The sequence below is a fragment of the Mesoplodon densirostris genome, chromosome X (assembly GCF_025265405.1).
Source record: "Mesoplodon densirostris isolate mMesDen1 chromosome X, mMesDen1 primary haplotype, whole genome shotgun sequence".
Taxonomy (NCBI): domain Eukaryota; kingdom Metazoa; phylum Chordata; class Mammalia; order Artiodactyla; family Ziphiidae; genus Mesoplodon; species Mesoplodon densirostris.
In genome coordinates, this window is record NC_082681.1 from 73,237,558 (window position 1) to 73,254,159 (window position 16,602).

General features: G+C 37.2%; 1 protein-coding gene across 2 annotated transcripts in view; it reads right to left on the reverse strand.

Moving 5' to 3' along the window:
- The window catches only part of ATP7A (ATPase copper transporting alpha), a 141,648-nt gene that overhangs the window by 33,311 nt on the left and 91,735 nt on the right, over positions 1-16,602 (reverse strand). For both annotated transcript variants that reach the window (XM_060088083.1, XM_060088084.1), the window contains exons 5-6: positions 13,951-14,157; positions 4,842-5,005 (exon numbers count right to left, since the gene is read on the reverse strand). In XM_060088083.1, coding sequence (XP_059944066.1) covers positions 4,842-5,005; positions 13,951-14,157 — 371 coding nt within the window. The remainder of the gene's footprint in view (positions 1-4,841; positions 5,006-13,950; positions 14,158-16,602) is intronic.

The following is a 16,602-nucleotide window of genomic DNA, read 5'->3' on the forward strand; positions in this document are numbered from 1 at the left end:
CACTATTCATATGCTTTAGATTATGATCATTAGATCACTGTTTTTATATCACATTGAACAAAGATATGGTCCCAGCTGCAACATTAAGGATCTCATTAAGTCTCCCTTTTCCTGTTATTACTCAGTGATAGAGGATTTGACAACTATCATTGCTTCTTGTATTCAATGCCTTGCTTCCCTCTAGATTTTTTTCACCCTGCTAAAGTATATCAGTATGTATGTGTGTGTGTGTATATATATATATATATATATATATATATATATATATATATATATATATATCCTTTAGTATTACTTCTAGTGAAGGTTAATGGATAACAAAAGTGTTCTACCTTTGTCCAAAAATGTATTTTGCCCTATGTCTTGAGTGAGGTTATACTTTAGTTAGGTATTAAATTCTAAAATGGAGGGGCAGGACTTCTGGAATGACTGTGTGAGGAGCTCAGCAAATCCTTTCTCCAAAGAGCAATGATAAAACTGGACAAAAGTTTCAAAAACCAACCACTGAAAGATTATCGGAAGTAACCAAAAAGAATACACAACAAATTACAAAGTACTTATTGAAGAATATCCACCAAAAGAATATCATTAATAGTGGAGTGAGGATTTCTGAAAATTCTCTCCTCCACAAAAGCAATGAGAAAACTGGCAAAAGTTGTTGGAACCACCTTTTTCAGAAAAGTTGGAAAAAAGGGAACTCTTGTACACTGTTGGTGGGAATGTAAATTGCTGCAGCCACTAAAGAAAACGGTATGGATTTTCCTCAAAAACCTGAAAATAGAGCTACTATATAACCCATCAATTCCACTCCTGTGTATATATCCAAAGAAAGCAAAAACACTAATTAAAAAAGATACATGTACCTCAATGTTCATAGTAGCATTATTTATAATAGCCAAGATATGGAAGCAACCTAAGTTCCATCAATAGATGAATGGATAAAGTAGATGTGATACACACACACACAAAGACACACACACACACACACACACACACACGATGGATACTACTCAGCCATAAAAAATGAAATTTTGCCATTTGCAACAACATGGATAGACTTGGAGGGTATTATACTTAGTGAAATAAGTCAGACAGAGAAAGACAAATACTGTATCTTATCATCTATATGTGGAATCTAAACAATAAAACAAAGAAATGAATATAATAAACAGAAATCTACACATAGAGAACAAGCTAGTGGTTACCAATGAGGAAAGGGAAAGGGGTTGGGGCAAGATAGGGGTAGGGATTAAAAGGTACAAACTACTATGTACAAGATAAATAAGCTATGCGGATATATTGTACAGAACAGGATATACAGCCAATATTTTACAATAACTTTAAATGGAGTATAATCTGTAAGAATTTTGAATCACTATGCTGTACAGCTGAAACTAATATTGTAAATCATCTACACCTCAATTTAAAAAACTGATTAAAAAAGAAATCTGAAAATTAAACAAAAGCTTACAGCAATGCAGGAAGCATGTATTCAAGAAAATCAGATAAATTCCAATAAAACAGCAAGCTATATGGCATTACAGTTTGCCGTATTCCCATCCCCTCTCCTCCAGCTCTGGGGTAGCCATGAAGACCAACAGGCCACAATCATGGTGAAAAACAGCATCAGGGAAGCTACCAGAGAGGACAGAAAAGGACTGGAGTACCTTCAAAGCCTCATTCCCAGACAACTGTCATTATTTGGCCTGTCTGATGGTTCTCTGAAATATCCCACTTGCAAAGATGTCTGTTTGTCCTGATGATCTCAGTGAATACAAAAAGCCCTTTCCCCAGGAGAATTTGTCAGAAACAATTAGAGGAAATTATTTAACCTTGTGGCTGCCTGAGCCAATGGATAACAGTTGGGGCCAACAACAGACTAACAAAAAAGCCTAAAAAGGAAAGCCAGGAAGCAAGATGTCCATAAGCGCTCCAACATATTCCTAGGAATCTAGAAGGCCATGCACATGCATAGGGTTATGCACATGTCCAGGGCTGTGTGTATGTTCAGAAAAGAACTGAAAAGGCCCTAACTTCTCACCTCAGGCTGACCTTTAGGCTCCATAGAAGCAGGAGTCGAAGGGTAAGGCAAAACTGACAACTGCATGGCTGAGTGTTCAAGGCATGCCCCAACATTTACAAACAGCTCTTTAGCAAAGACTGGGAGACTTATTGGTTCCAGATATTTAAGGCAATCACTGTCTGATCATTAGCTGACAACTGAGCTAACCAAACAGAGATTTCAGTGGCCACACACAACAAAGAACACAGACTTTATAGAATTAGTTTGGAAGTCACTGAACAAACAATAACAATGACAAACAGCAACAAATAACAAACCCTGAGGAGAGGGGAAGAATCTTATTTCCAGAGTTACTACATTATATTTTCAACAAAAAACTGTCTGACATACAATGAAACAAGAAAGTATGGCCTATACACAGGAAAAAACTTTCTCTGACGAAGCCCAGACATTGGATTTACTAGGCAAAGATCTTGAATCAGCTATTTTAAATATATTCACTGAACTAAAGGAAATGATGTCTAAAGAATTAAAGGAAAGTATGAGACAATATCCCACCAAACAGAGAGTATCAATAAAGACAGAGAGATTATTAGAAAGGCCCAATGGAAGTTTGGAGTTGAAAAGTACAATAACTGAAATGAAATCAGTGCCTATAGGGAAATTTATAAGTGCCAATATTTTAAAATAAGAAAGATCTCAAATAAATAACCTAACTTTCTACCTTAAGACACTAGAAAAAGTGAAACAAATGAAACCTAAAGCAAACAGATGGAAAGAAATAACAAAGATTAGAGTGAAAATTAACAAAAGAGAGAATAGAGAAAATCAACAAAACCAAAAGTTGGTTACTTGAAAAGATTGACAAAATTGACAAACTTTTGGCTGGAGTGATGAAGGAAAAAAAAAAAGGAAGACTCAAATGGTTAATATCAAGAATGAGGACTGACTGCTAATAGGTATGGGGTTTCTTTTTTGGGGTGATGAAAATGTTTTGAAATTTGATAGTGGTGATTAGTTGTACAACTCTGAGAATATACTAAAAACCACTGAATTGTACACTTTAAAAGGGTGAGTTTTATGGTATGTAAATTATATTTCGATAAAGCTATTAATTTTTAGAAGTCTTTAAAAAGTACAAACCAACCCATTCTTTTTAATAGCTGCTTAGTATCCCATGGTATGGATGTATGTATCAGTCTCCAATGACTGACATTTAGTTTGTTTCCTATCTTTTGCTATGTAAGAATACTATAGGGGCTTCCCTGGTGGCGCAGTGGTTGAGAGTCTGCCTGCTGATGCAGGGGACATGGGTTCGTGCTCCGGTCTGGTAAGATCCCACATGCCGCGAAGTGGCTAGGCCCGTGAGCCATGGCCACTGAGCCTGCGCGTCCGGAGCCTGTGCTCCGCAATGGGAGAGGCCACAGCAGTGAGAGGCCCACGTACCGCAAAAAAAAAAAAAAAAAAAAACTATAACGAACATCACTGCACACATATCATTTCAAACATATCCAAATATGTCTGCTGGATAATTTCCTGCAAGTGGAGCTTCTGAGGCAAAGGCTATGTGCAATTTTACTTTCGATAGATATTGCCAAATTCTTCTGTTGAGTCCTTGTCTCAATTGACATTCCACCAGCAATATATGAGAGATCAAACACAGTGTTAACAAAATTGCTTTTTATCTTTACCAATCTCACAGGTGGAAAATGGCATTTCAGTGCAGTTTTAATTTGCTTTACTCTTATTAAAAGTGACATTGAACATTTTTTCATTTAAAGAGGTACTGTCTTGGCTTTTCTGTGAACTGTCAGTTCATACCCTTTACCATCTTTCTTTTGGGTTGATGGCTTTTATTGATTTATAATACTTCTTCATATATTAAGAAAATTAACCTTCATTTATGATATGAATTACAAATATTTTACTTGCCTTTTGACTTTGTTTATGGTGTTTTTCTCCCAAGAAGAAATTTTTATGTACCTGAAGTTATCAACCTTGTCTTTTATTGATTTTGTATGATATTTAGAAAGACTCTTCCTACTCTAATATTATTTTTTAAATGATAGATTGGATGTTATCACTGGGAAAAGCTAGGTAGAGGCTACAGGGAAATCCTCTGTACTGTTTTTGCAATTTCGTTTTGAGTTTAAAATTATTTCCACAATGGACTGATGGACTGATGTATGATAAAACAAATATAGTAAAATGTTAATTGTAGAATCTATTCAGTGTGTGTAAGAATGTTCAACTGTACAATTCTTTTGACTTTCCTGATGTCTGAAATTTTTAAAGTAGAATATTGAAAAAAGCTCCAAATATTTCTTCCAGTAATTTCATGTAGGAATCATACTATATTTTAAAAGTTGATTTTCATTTATTCATTCAAACCCAATTCTTGTTTATTGGTTCTTAATAGAGATGATGATTATTATTTTTTTTTTTTGGCGGTACGCGGGCCTCTCACTGTTGTGGCCTCTCCCATTGCAGAGCACAGGCTCCGGACGTGCAGGTCCAGCGGCCATGGCTCACGGGCCCAGCCGCTCCGCGGCATGTGGGATCCTCTCGGACTGGGGCACGAACCCGTGTCCCCTGCATCGGCAGGCGGACTCTCAACCACTGCGCCGCCAGGGAAGCCCGAGATGATTATCTTTTACATTCTATGCTTGAAGGCCACCATTGTCATATCTTTCCAGTTTCCTTAATTTTCATTTTATGTTTTACTGTCCCCACATTTCAATTATCTTTCAAACTCTTTTCTGAATTCTTGCCAAGTTTTCCTGAAAATTCTATTAACCACACAAAACGTCTTACTTACAACAAGTTCCAAAACACCATCCCCTTCATCAGCATTTTCTATCACAGTGGCTCCAAATCCAAGCTCTCGGATTAACTCGGCTATCATCGGGGGTTGTATGACAGCAGGGTTATATCTTACTTCTGCCTTCCCAGCCATCAGAGCCACAAGTACAGAATATATTCCTAGGAATATTGATAAGAAAAATAATTCAGATAACATTTCTCATAAAAATAATAATCTTATAATAGCTTTTTTTCATTTAACTGTGAAAGGATTAAGTGAATCTGGAGAAATTTATTTCTTAACTTTTATACAGTCTTGAACCCAAATCAAATAAAACTATTTGAAAAGAAGGCCTCATTTTAAAAAAACTTTTTAGTATGGAAATTTTCAAATACATACACACACACACACAAAAGAGAAAACAATATAATAAACTTGATGTACCCATCTCTCAGCTTCAATAATTATCAATAACACTGGGCTACTCTTGTTTCATATATATTCCTACCTACTCACTCCCTGCCCTTTACCCTGATTATTTTGCAGCAAATCCCAGATATCGTATCATATGTAAATATTTAAATACGTATCACTAAAAGATAAGACTCTTTTCTTTTTTTTTTTTTTTTTTGCTGTACGCGGGCCTCTCACTGCTGTGGCCTCTCCCGTTGCGGAGCACAGGCTCCGGACACACAGGCTCCGCGGCCATGGCTCGCGGGCCCAGCCGCTCCGCGGCATGTGGGATCTTCCGGGATCGGGGCACGAACCCGTGTCCCCTGCATCGGCAGGTGAACTCTCAACCACTGCGCCACCAGGGAAGCCCAAGACTCTTTTCTTTAAAAAAGAACCATAATACCATTATCAAACCTAAAATAATTCCTCAATATCATCAAATATCCAGGCAATGTTCACATTTCCACAACTGTCTTACAACTGTTTAACACTGTTTGTTTGTTTGCTTGAATTGGGATCCAAATAATGCCCATGAATTGTAATCGATTGAGACCTTATCATGTAAATATAAAGTATTTTTAGAAACTCATAAGACAGAGTCCTAGAGAAAGGAACTCGTGTACTTAGGAAATGACTGCAGTTGTAGCAAAGAACCCAAGAATATACCAACATACACATTACAATATTGCCAAATAACAGGAATTTCTTTCTCAAGTTTTATTGTCTGACACACACTAATCTAAAATGCTCTTATTCCTAAGAAAAACAAGTGCCACACAACTTAACAAAAAAAGTTCATTTTATGGCAGTCATGCTGTTCTCTGGTGTAAGCATTTTGTTAACAACCATCCCACTTCTCTAGGCCAGCTACTGCTGTCACTGCCAGGAAGAAAATTAATAACATGAAGCAGAAACGGCAGTTCTTTCTAGGAATCAGCAGCCCTTGGTGGCTACCTGACAGGGAATAGGGATCAACAGTCCATAGGTTAGCTCTGGGTTTTGACAAAAAGAAAAAATATCCAAATATTAATTTAATAATAGTTTTTAATAAGAAGACAAAGTATGTAATATAATCTAAGTTTTCTGCATAAAAGTGGTTAAAAAATAAAATAAAATAAAATACTATTCTTTTCTTTGGAAAAAAATAATGGTTACACACTGGGTACCAAATAATTCAGAAGATCAGATCACAGGAAAGTATCAGTAATAAGAGAAGGGTGTAGAGAAAGTAGGAAAAAAATCTTCATGCTTCAGTTGAATGTAATCTACAGCCAAAGAGAAAGTGAAAATCTGGTTTTTCAAGTTTCAAAAATATGTTTCATACTTATATAAATTATGGACAATTTTTAAAATTCTTACTTCATAATATAATTAGAACTCTATCAATTCATTTTTAAAAATATAATGCAGATGAAACTGAGGGAAGACCAGTGCCACTTAATTAAAGAAACAAAAGTGAATGTAGTGACCCCAGCTAGGGCAATGCTATGCCTAACTGGGTTAGGATGAAGTAAATGGGGAGTAGAATGTAACTGGAAGTATCAGCTTAATGGATTAAAAAAGAAAAAAGATCTGTAACTGTAATTTGTAACAGGCATTGCTTGTCTCATGAGAAAGGTTATTTCTGAACTGCCCCAAGAGAGTTTGTTCTAAAATTAAACAGACCCCTTGAAAACGTCTATTTGCTTTCATTTGCTTGCAACTTACCTCCTGTTCATTTTTAATCACTCAAAGTGTAAATTAGCCCTGACTGCATTCTAATTAGATATAATGGAGGCTGAAATGAAGGACGCAGAAATGACAGAATACAAACAAGATAATATTGAACTGAAGATGGCTCTAGTGTATAACATACATTTTGTTACAATAATGTTCTGGCCTTTACATATAAGGTGATTCTACTGTCTATAGAATTCCATTATTACAGTATATACTTTGAGTTATTTCCCCAAGAATGGGGATAAGCTTATAATAAACATATTTATTCAGCCCTTCTGACTAACAGCATGTATCATTAAGATATCCTGGGCAAAGCCTGCTTGAGTACCAAACCTATGCCTTCAGGCTCATTAAACATACTCACATATCTCTATGGTTAACAAATCTACTATGCATACTGCAAAGTCCATTAATGTGAGTGCAAAATTATAAGCTAAAACATCTGAGTGTAACGGATTAAAAAACTATATTATAGAATGGCTTGAAGATGGTGGATTAGAAGGACGTGCGCTCACTCCGTCTTGCAAAAGCACCAGAATCACAACTAACTGCTGAACAATCATCAACAGGAAGACACGGGAACTAACCAAAAATATACCCCACATCCAAAGACAAAGGAGAAGCCACAATGAGACGGTAGGAGGGGCACAATCACAATAAAATCAAATCCCATAACTGCTGGGTGGGTGACTCACAAACTGGAGAATACTTATACCACAGAAGTCCACCCACTGGAGTGAAGGTTCTGAGCCCCACGTCAGGCTTCCCAACCTGGGGGTCTGGCAACGGGAGGAGGAATTCCTTGAGAATCAGACTTTGAAGGCTGGTGGGATTTGATTGCAGGACTTTGACAGGACTGGGGGAAACAGAGACTCCACCCTTGGAGGGCACCCACAAAGTACTGGGCACATCAGGACCCAGGGGAAGGAGCAGTGACCCCATAGGAGACTAAACCAGACCTATCTGCTACTGCTGAAGGGTCTCCTGCAGAGGCGGGGGGTGGCTGTGTCTCACAGTGAGGACAAGGACACTGGCAGCAGAAGTTCAGGTAAGTGCAGCTTGGTGTGAGCCCTCGGAGAGTCTGCCATTGCTCCCACCAAAGAGCCGGGTAGGCTCAAGGGTTGGGTCGCCTCAGGCCAAACAACCAACAGGGAGGGAACCTAGCCCCACCCATCAGCAGACAAGGGAATTAAAGTTTTACTGAGCTCTGCCCACCAGAGCAACACCCAGCTCTACCCACCACCATTCCCTCCCATCAGGAAACTTGCTCAAGCCTCTTAGATAGCCTCATCCACCAGAGGGAAGACAACAGAAGCAAGAAGAACTACAATCCTGCAGCCTGTGGAACAAAAACCACATTCACAGAAAGACAGACAAGATGAAAAGGCAGAGGACTATGTACCAGATGAAGGAACAAGATAAAACCCCAGAAAAACAACTAAATGAAGTGGACATAGGTAACCTTCCAGAAAAAGAATTCAGAATAATGACAGTGAACATGATCCAGGATCTTGGAAAAAGAATGGAGGCACAGATTGAGAAGACGCAAGAAATGTTTAACAAACACCTAGAAGAATTAAAGAAAAAACACCTAGAAGAATTAACGAACAAACAAACAGAGATGAACAATACAATAACTGAAATGAAAATTACAGTAGAAGGAATCAACAGCAGAATAACTGAGGCAGAAGAACAGATAAGTCACCTGGAGGACAGAATGATGGAAATCATTGCCGTGGAACAGAATAAAGAAAAAAGAAAGAAAAGAAATGAAGACAGCCTAAGAGACCTCTGGGACAACATTAAGCACAACAATATTTGCATTATACGGGTCCCAGAAGGAGAAGAAAGAGAGAAAGGACCCAAGAAAATATTTGAAGAGATTATAGTCAAAAACATTCCTAACATGGGAAAGGAAATAGCCACTCAAGTCCAGGAAGTACAGAGAGTCCCATACAGGATAAACCCAAAGAGAAACACGCCAAGACATAGTAATCAAACTATCAAAAATTAAAGGCAAAGAAAAATTATTGAAAGCAGCAAGGGGAAAACGACAAATAACATACAAGGGAACTCCCATAAGGTTAACAGCTGATTTCTCAGCAGAAACTCTACAAGCCAGAAGGGAGTGGCATGATATACTTAAAGTGATGAAAGGGAAAAACCTACAACCATGATTACTCTACTCAGAAAGGATCTCTTTCAGATTCCATGGAGAAATCAAAAGCTTTACAGATAAGCAAAAGCTAAGAGAATTCAGCACCACCAAACCAGCTCTACAACAAATGCTAAGGGAACTACTCTAAGTGGGAACCACAAGAGAAGGAAAGGACCTACAAAAACAAACCCAAAATGATTAAGAAAATGGTAATAGGAACATACTTATTGATAATTACCTTAAACGTGAATGGATTAAATGCTCCAACCAAAAGACACAGGCTTGTTGAATGGATACAAAAACAAGACCCATATATATGCTGTCTACAAGAGACCCACATCAGACCTAGGGACACATATAGACTGAAAGTGAGGGGATGGAAAAAGATATTATTCCATGCAAATGGAAATCAAAAGAAAGCTGGAGTAGCAATACTCACATCAGATAAAATAGACTTTAAAGTAAAGAAATGTTACAAGAGACAAGGAAGGACACCACATAATAAGGGATCAATCCAAGAAGAAGATATAACTATTATAAATATATATTTACACAACATAGGAACACCTCAATACATAAGGCAACTGCTAACAGCCAAAAAAGAGGAAACTGACAGTAACATACTAATAATGGGGGAATTTAACACCTCACTTACACCAATGGACAGATCATCAAAACAGAAAATTAATAAGGAAACAGAAACTTTAAATGACACAATAGACCAGACACATTTAATTGATGTTTACAGGACATTCCATCCAAAAACAGCAGATTACACTTTCTTCTCAAGTGCACATGGAATATTCTCCAGGATTGATTACATCTTGGGTCACAAATCAAGCCTCAGTAAATTTAAGAAAATTGAAATCATATCAAGCATCTTTTCTGACCACAACCCTATGAGATTAGAAATGAATTATAGGGAAAAACATAAAAAATACAAACACATGGAGGCTAAACAATACGTTACTAAGAGATCACTAAAGAAATCAAAGAGGAAACCAAAAAATACCTAGAGACAAATGACAATGAAAACACGATGACCCAAAATCTTTGGGATGCAGCAGAAGCAGTTCTAAGAGGGAAGTTTATAGCTATACAAGCCTACCTCAGGAAACAAGAAAAATCTCAAATAAACAATCTAACCTTACACCTAAAGGAACTAGGGAAAGAAGAACAAACAAAACGCAAAGTTAGCAGAAGGAAAGGAATCATAAAGATCAGAGCAGAAATAAATGAAATAGAAACCAAGAAAACAATAGCAAAGATCAATAAAACTAAAAGCTGGCTCTCTGAAAAGATAAACAAAATTGATAAACCATTAGCCAGACTCATCAAGAAAAAGAGGGAGAGGACTCAAATCAATAAAATTCGAAATGAAAAAGGAAAAGTTACAACAGACACCACAGAAATACAAAGCATCCTGAGAAACTACTACAAGCAACTCTGTGCCAATAAAATGGACAACCTGGGAGAAATGGACAAATTCTTAGAAAGGTATAACCTTCCAAGACTGAACCAGGAAGAAAGAGAAAATATGAACAGACCAATCACAAGTAATGAAATTGAAACTGTGACTAAAAATCTTCCAACAAACAAAAGTTCAGGACCAGATGGCTACACAGGTGAATTTATCTACACAGGTGAATTTATCAAACATTTAGAGAAGAGCTAACACCCATCCTTCTCAAACTCTTCCAAAAATGTGCAGAGGAAGGAACACTCCCAAACTCATTCAATGAGGCCACCATCACCCTGATACCAAAATCAGACAATGATACTACAAAAAAAGAAAATTACAGACCAGTATCACTCATGAATATACATGCAAAAATCCTCAACGAAATACTAGCAAACAGAATCCGACAACACATTAAAAGGATCACACACCATGATCAAGTGGGATTTATCTCAGGGATGCAAGGATTCTTCAACATATGCAAATCAATCAATGTGATACACCATATTAACAAATTGAAGAATAAAAACCATACGATCATCTCAACAGATGCAGAAAAAGTTTTTGACAAAATTCAACACCCATTTAGGATAAAAACTCTCCAGAAAGTGGGCACAGAGGGAACATACCTCAACATAATAAAGGCCATATACAAGAAACCCACAGCAAACATCATTCTCAATGGTGAAAAACTGAAACCATTTCCTCTAAGATCAGGAACAAGACAAGGATGACCACTCTCGCCACTATTATTCAACACAGTTTTGGAAGTCCTAGCCACGGCAATCAGAGAAGAAAAAGAAATAAAAGGAATATAATTTGGAAAAGAAGAAGTAAAACTGTCACTGTTTGCAAATGACATGATACTATATATAGAAAATCCTAAAGATGCCACCAGAAAACTACTAGAGCTAATCAATTAATTTGGTAAAGTTGCAGGATACAAAATTAATGCACAGAAATCTCTTGCATTCCTATACACTACCAACAAAAGTTCAGAAAGAGAAATTGAGGAAACACTCCCATTTACCGTTGCAAGAAAAATAATAGAATACCTAGGAATAAACTTACCTAGGGAGACAAAAGACCTGTATGCAGAAAACTATAAGACAGTGACAAAAGAAATTAAAGATGATACAAACCGATGGAGAGATATACCATGTTCTTGGATTGGAAGAATCAATATTGTGAAAATGACTATACTACCCAAAGCAATCTACAGATTCAATTCAATCCTTATCAAATTACCAATGGCATTTTTTTACAGAACTAGAACAAAAAATCTTAAAATTTGTATGGAGACACAAAAGATCCCGTATAGCCAAAGTAGTCTTGAGGGAAAAAAAATGGAGCTGGAGGAATCAGGCTCATTGACCTCAGACCATACTATAAAGGGACAGTAATCAAGACAATATGGTACTGGCACAAAAACAGAAGTATAGATTAATGGAACAGGATAGAAAGCCCAGAGATAAACCCACACATCTATGGTTAACTAATGTATGACAAAGGAGGCAAGGATATACAGTAGAGAAAAGACAGCCTCTTCCATAAGTGGTGCTGGGAAAACTGGACAGCTACATGTAAAAGAATGAAATTAGAACACTCCCTAACACCATACACAAAAATAAACTCAAAAATGGATTAAAGACCTAAATGTAAGACCGGACACTATAAAACTCTTAGAGGAAAACATAGGAAGAACACTCTTTGACATAAATTGCATCAAGATCTTTTTTGATCCACCTCTTAAGAGTAATGGAAATAAAAACAAAAATAAACAATTGGGACCGAATGAAAGTTAAAAGCTTTTGCAAATCAAAGGAAACTACAAATAAGACATAAAGATAACCCTCAGAATGGGAGAAAGTATTTGCAAACAAAGCAAGTGACAAAGGATTAATCTCCGAAATATACAGGCAGCTCATGCAGCTCAATATCAAGAAAAACAAACAACCCAATCCAAATCTGGGCAGAAGACCTAAATAGATGTTTCTCCAAAGAAGATATACAGATGGCCAACAAACACATGAAAGGATGTTCAACATCATTAATCATTAGAGAAATGCAAATCAAAACTACAATGAGGTAACACCTCACACCAGTCAGAATGGCCTTCACCAAAAAATCTACAAACAATAAATGCTGGAGAGGCTGTGGAGAAAAGGGAACCCTCTTGCACTGTTGGTGGGAATGTAAATTGATACAGCCACTATGGAGAACAGTATGGACGTTCCTTAAAAAACTAAAAATAGAATTACCATATGACCCAGCAAATCCACTACTGGGCATATATGCAGAGAAAACCATAATTCAAAAAGACACATACACCCCAATGTTTATTGTAGCACTATTTACAATAGCCAGGTCATGGAAGCAACCTAAATGCCCATCGACAGACAAATGGGTAAAGAAGATGTGGTACATATATACAAGGGAATATTACTCAGTCATAAAAAGGAATGAAATCGGGTCATTTGTAGAGACGTGGATGGATCTAGAGACTGTCATACAGACTGAAGTAAGTCAGAAAGAGAAAAACAAATATCACATATTAACGCATATATGTGGAACCTAGGAAAATGGTATAGATGAACCAGTTTGCAGGGCAGAAGTTGAGACACAGATGTAGAGAACAACGTATGGACACCAAGGGCGCAAAGTGGTGAGGGGGTGATGGTGTGATGAATTGAGAGATTGGGATTGACATATATACACTAATATGTATAAAATGGATAACTAATAAGCACCTGCTGTATAAAAAAATAAAATTAAATTTAAAAATTAAAAAAATATATATATAGTAGCTATTCTAAGAATTTGTAACCTAAAATGACAACTTGTACACAATATTAAGTAACTTTTGAACACTTTTACTGCAAGCAAAGATCAGTGATCAAGTTGTTGGAAGAGAACAATTCTAAACAAACTTGGCTTTGGTCCAGTGCTTGGCCTGGGTATAGTAATATTGAAACTTATGGATTGTAGTTGTTAGTTTTAAGCATAGCTTTATCAGAAAATTCATGTTTCTTAACATCCATTGCAGCCAAGGTCCATAAAGAATAGTAATCTTATGTATTTCCTTCTGCTATTTGACTACAAACTTCATTGATATTAAAATGTGGCCATGAGGTAAACAAGACAGGAACTATATCTAAGGGAACAAAACACTAAGAAAAACTGGTTGTCAGGAAGCCAAGGTTGTCCTGCAAATCACTGATAGTCTTTATGAGGCCTTGGCAAGAGTCATAAACATGGTTACAAAACACATAAGAGGACAAAAAGGACAGAGTCCTCAAACTAGTACATAAAATTACAGGCTTTAAGAGTCTTACCTTCTTCTCGTCTTAAATTCCGTTCAATGTTTGCTACACAGGAAGCACAAGTCATACCAGTGACCTGTATGTAACACTTAGATGAAGTCTTTGCCTCCTCTTTGTCATGAATTGGTGTCATCATTTTGGTATGAAATTCATTAGTTGAGGTCAAAAGTGGCACTTCCGGTGAGGACTGAGCTAGTACTACCAGTGGCTCATTTGTATCTGGTGGACAGGAAAAGATTCTTTTCATTTGAGGTATTCTCCAGCTGCATCCTTGTCGCTCATCACAATCCACACCTCCTGGCACTGTCAATCCACTCCTTTAAAACTGTCATGGACCTAGAGCCCAGTGCAATGTTATCTCTACACTTTCTAGGTAGTGACTTCCAAGTTCAACACTGCCCGTCCCAATTCTCAGGAAAATCTGAACTAACTGAATAAACAAAACTTTACATCAATATCTTCAAGCCATTATCTCTACCTCCAACCCAAGTAGACAATGGTTTGTTAATAGATAGCTCTTATTTTTATCATGAATTTTTATCATTATGTTAACGATTTACATACTGGCAGTAAAGCAATTCGTGATATACTAAGTGGAACCAAAAGCAGTCGGCAAAACAGCATTGAAGTATAATGTCATTTAAAAATTGTTAGAGTGTATATATGAGAACCTGCAAAAGAAAGCCTAGGAGGGTACATACCAAACTATTAATGATGGCTCCTTCTGGGGAATGGGGTTAAAGCAGGAACAGAATAACAGACAGATGAACAAATTTCCTATACAGACACTTCTGTATGTTTGAACTTTTAACACCAATATATCCTATTTTTAAAATTAAAATGCCTTTGTGGACAATGGAAGAAGAGGCAAGGAGTAAGTCAGCAGTAATATTCATTTTTCACAAAGGAGTGTTCAGAGACTCTTTCTGTAGAATGTTTATGGACTGTGAAACAGTGGAAAGCTTCTGTCATCCCAGAAGCTCCCCTGCAGTCTCAGAAAAGTTGCTATTCTGTTTTACTTTATCCACTGCAGTATTAATCACCTCCCAAGAAGGGAGAAAGTATTCCCTTTTGCACATCCATGTATCAATACATGCAAAAAAGCTAGAGTTTCTACTCTCCTGCACAGATAAGGAGGAAAAGAAGTGATGTGGAAATTTCCACTAACCTAACTTGTTATTTCTTCCCCTTGGGCAAAAAAACTGGTTCAGGTCTGTTTGGCTAGCCCACAGAGGAAAGTTTGCATAGCAGAGTTGGTTTTTAGGGTGCTGAAGAAGGGCATCTTTTGAAGAAACTTTAATAAAAGCCTTACCATTTCCCTAATGAATAATGATCTAGACTTCTCAAATCAGTTATAATAATGGCTCTTAAATTTTAACACACATACCATCACCTGGGAGATCTTGTTAAAATGCAGGTTCTGATTCAGTACATTTAGGGTGGGGCCTGAGACTCTACTTTTCCAACAAGCTTCCAGGTGACGGCAGTACTGTCAGTCTGAGTAGAGCAAAGGACACTCTGAATAGCAAGGGACAAGATTCTCCCAATTCCGAAATTAGTCAGTTTCTGGTCTTAAGTGGATCAGTTCAGAAAACGATATTCATTCAGATTATGAGAGCATTATTTAGAACAAAGAGGACAAAATTTACCAAATAGTACCAAAAATTCAAAAAGGCGGCTCATTTGCCCAAAGGAAATAGCTTTGGCTTTGAAAAAAAACATTATTTTAATCTAGCCAGAATCTATTCATTCTCTCATAATTACTATCAAGACTTAATTTTGAACTTGGACAATGAAAAAAAAAGTTTATACTACCAATTACTTTAAGTCTTGTTCCAGAGTAATTTAGTTCTTTCAGGTACCAGAAGTAACCTAAATACCATCTACAATTTTCACACTCTAGAAGTACAGTATTGAATTAAAATAAGTCATAGAGGTGATCTCCCCCCTTTTTTTTCGGTTGGCTGCATTGGGTCTTTGTTGCTGTGTGTGGACTTTCTCTAGTTGGGGCGAGCGGGGGCTACTCTTCGTTGCTGTGTGTGGGCTTCTCATTGCAGTGGCTTCTCTTGTTGTGGTTGTGGCTCACAGGCTCTAGAGCGCAGGCTCAGTAGTTGTGGCCCACGGGCTTAGTTGCTCCACGGCATGTGGGATCTTCCTGGACCAGGGCTCGAACCCATGTCCCCTGCATTGGCAGGCGGATTCTTAACCACTGAACTACCAGGGAAGCCCCGAGGTGATTGCTTTTAGCTATAATGGCATGACTTCTCAACAAAGATTCATAAAATTGTGACCTTTACCCCAGTGAGTGTGGCAAGAAGAGCAAAACCTTCCATCTGCCACAGAGGCAGTACAGGTGTTAAAAAGCCACAGTGAATTAAATGGCTAGTTTCTTCAAATTAGCTTTTCTATAAGCTGTAGCCACACTACTTATGCTTAAATGAATTCAAAAGGAAGGCTGACTCTCCTGCACTTGAGGCAACAATCAGAAAAGATTCCAAAAATTTCAAGAAAGGGTTTCCAATCTGATCCTCAAAACTGGTATGTTCAGTCTAAAGTAATATGAAGAATAAATACATAATCAGAAAATGGCTTAAAAACAATTATAAACATGTCTGCAACTTACTCTCAAATGATTCAGAAAAAGGTATATACGTGTGTGGGTAA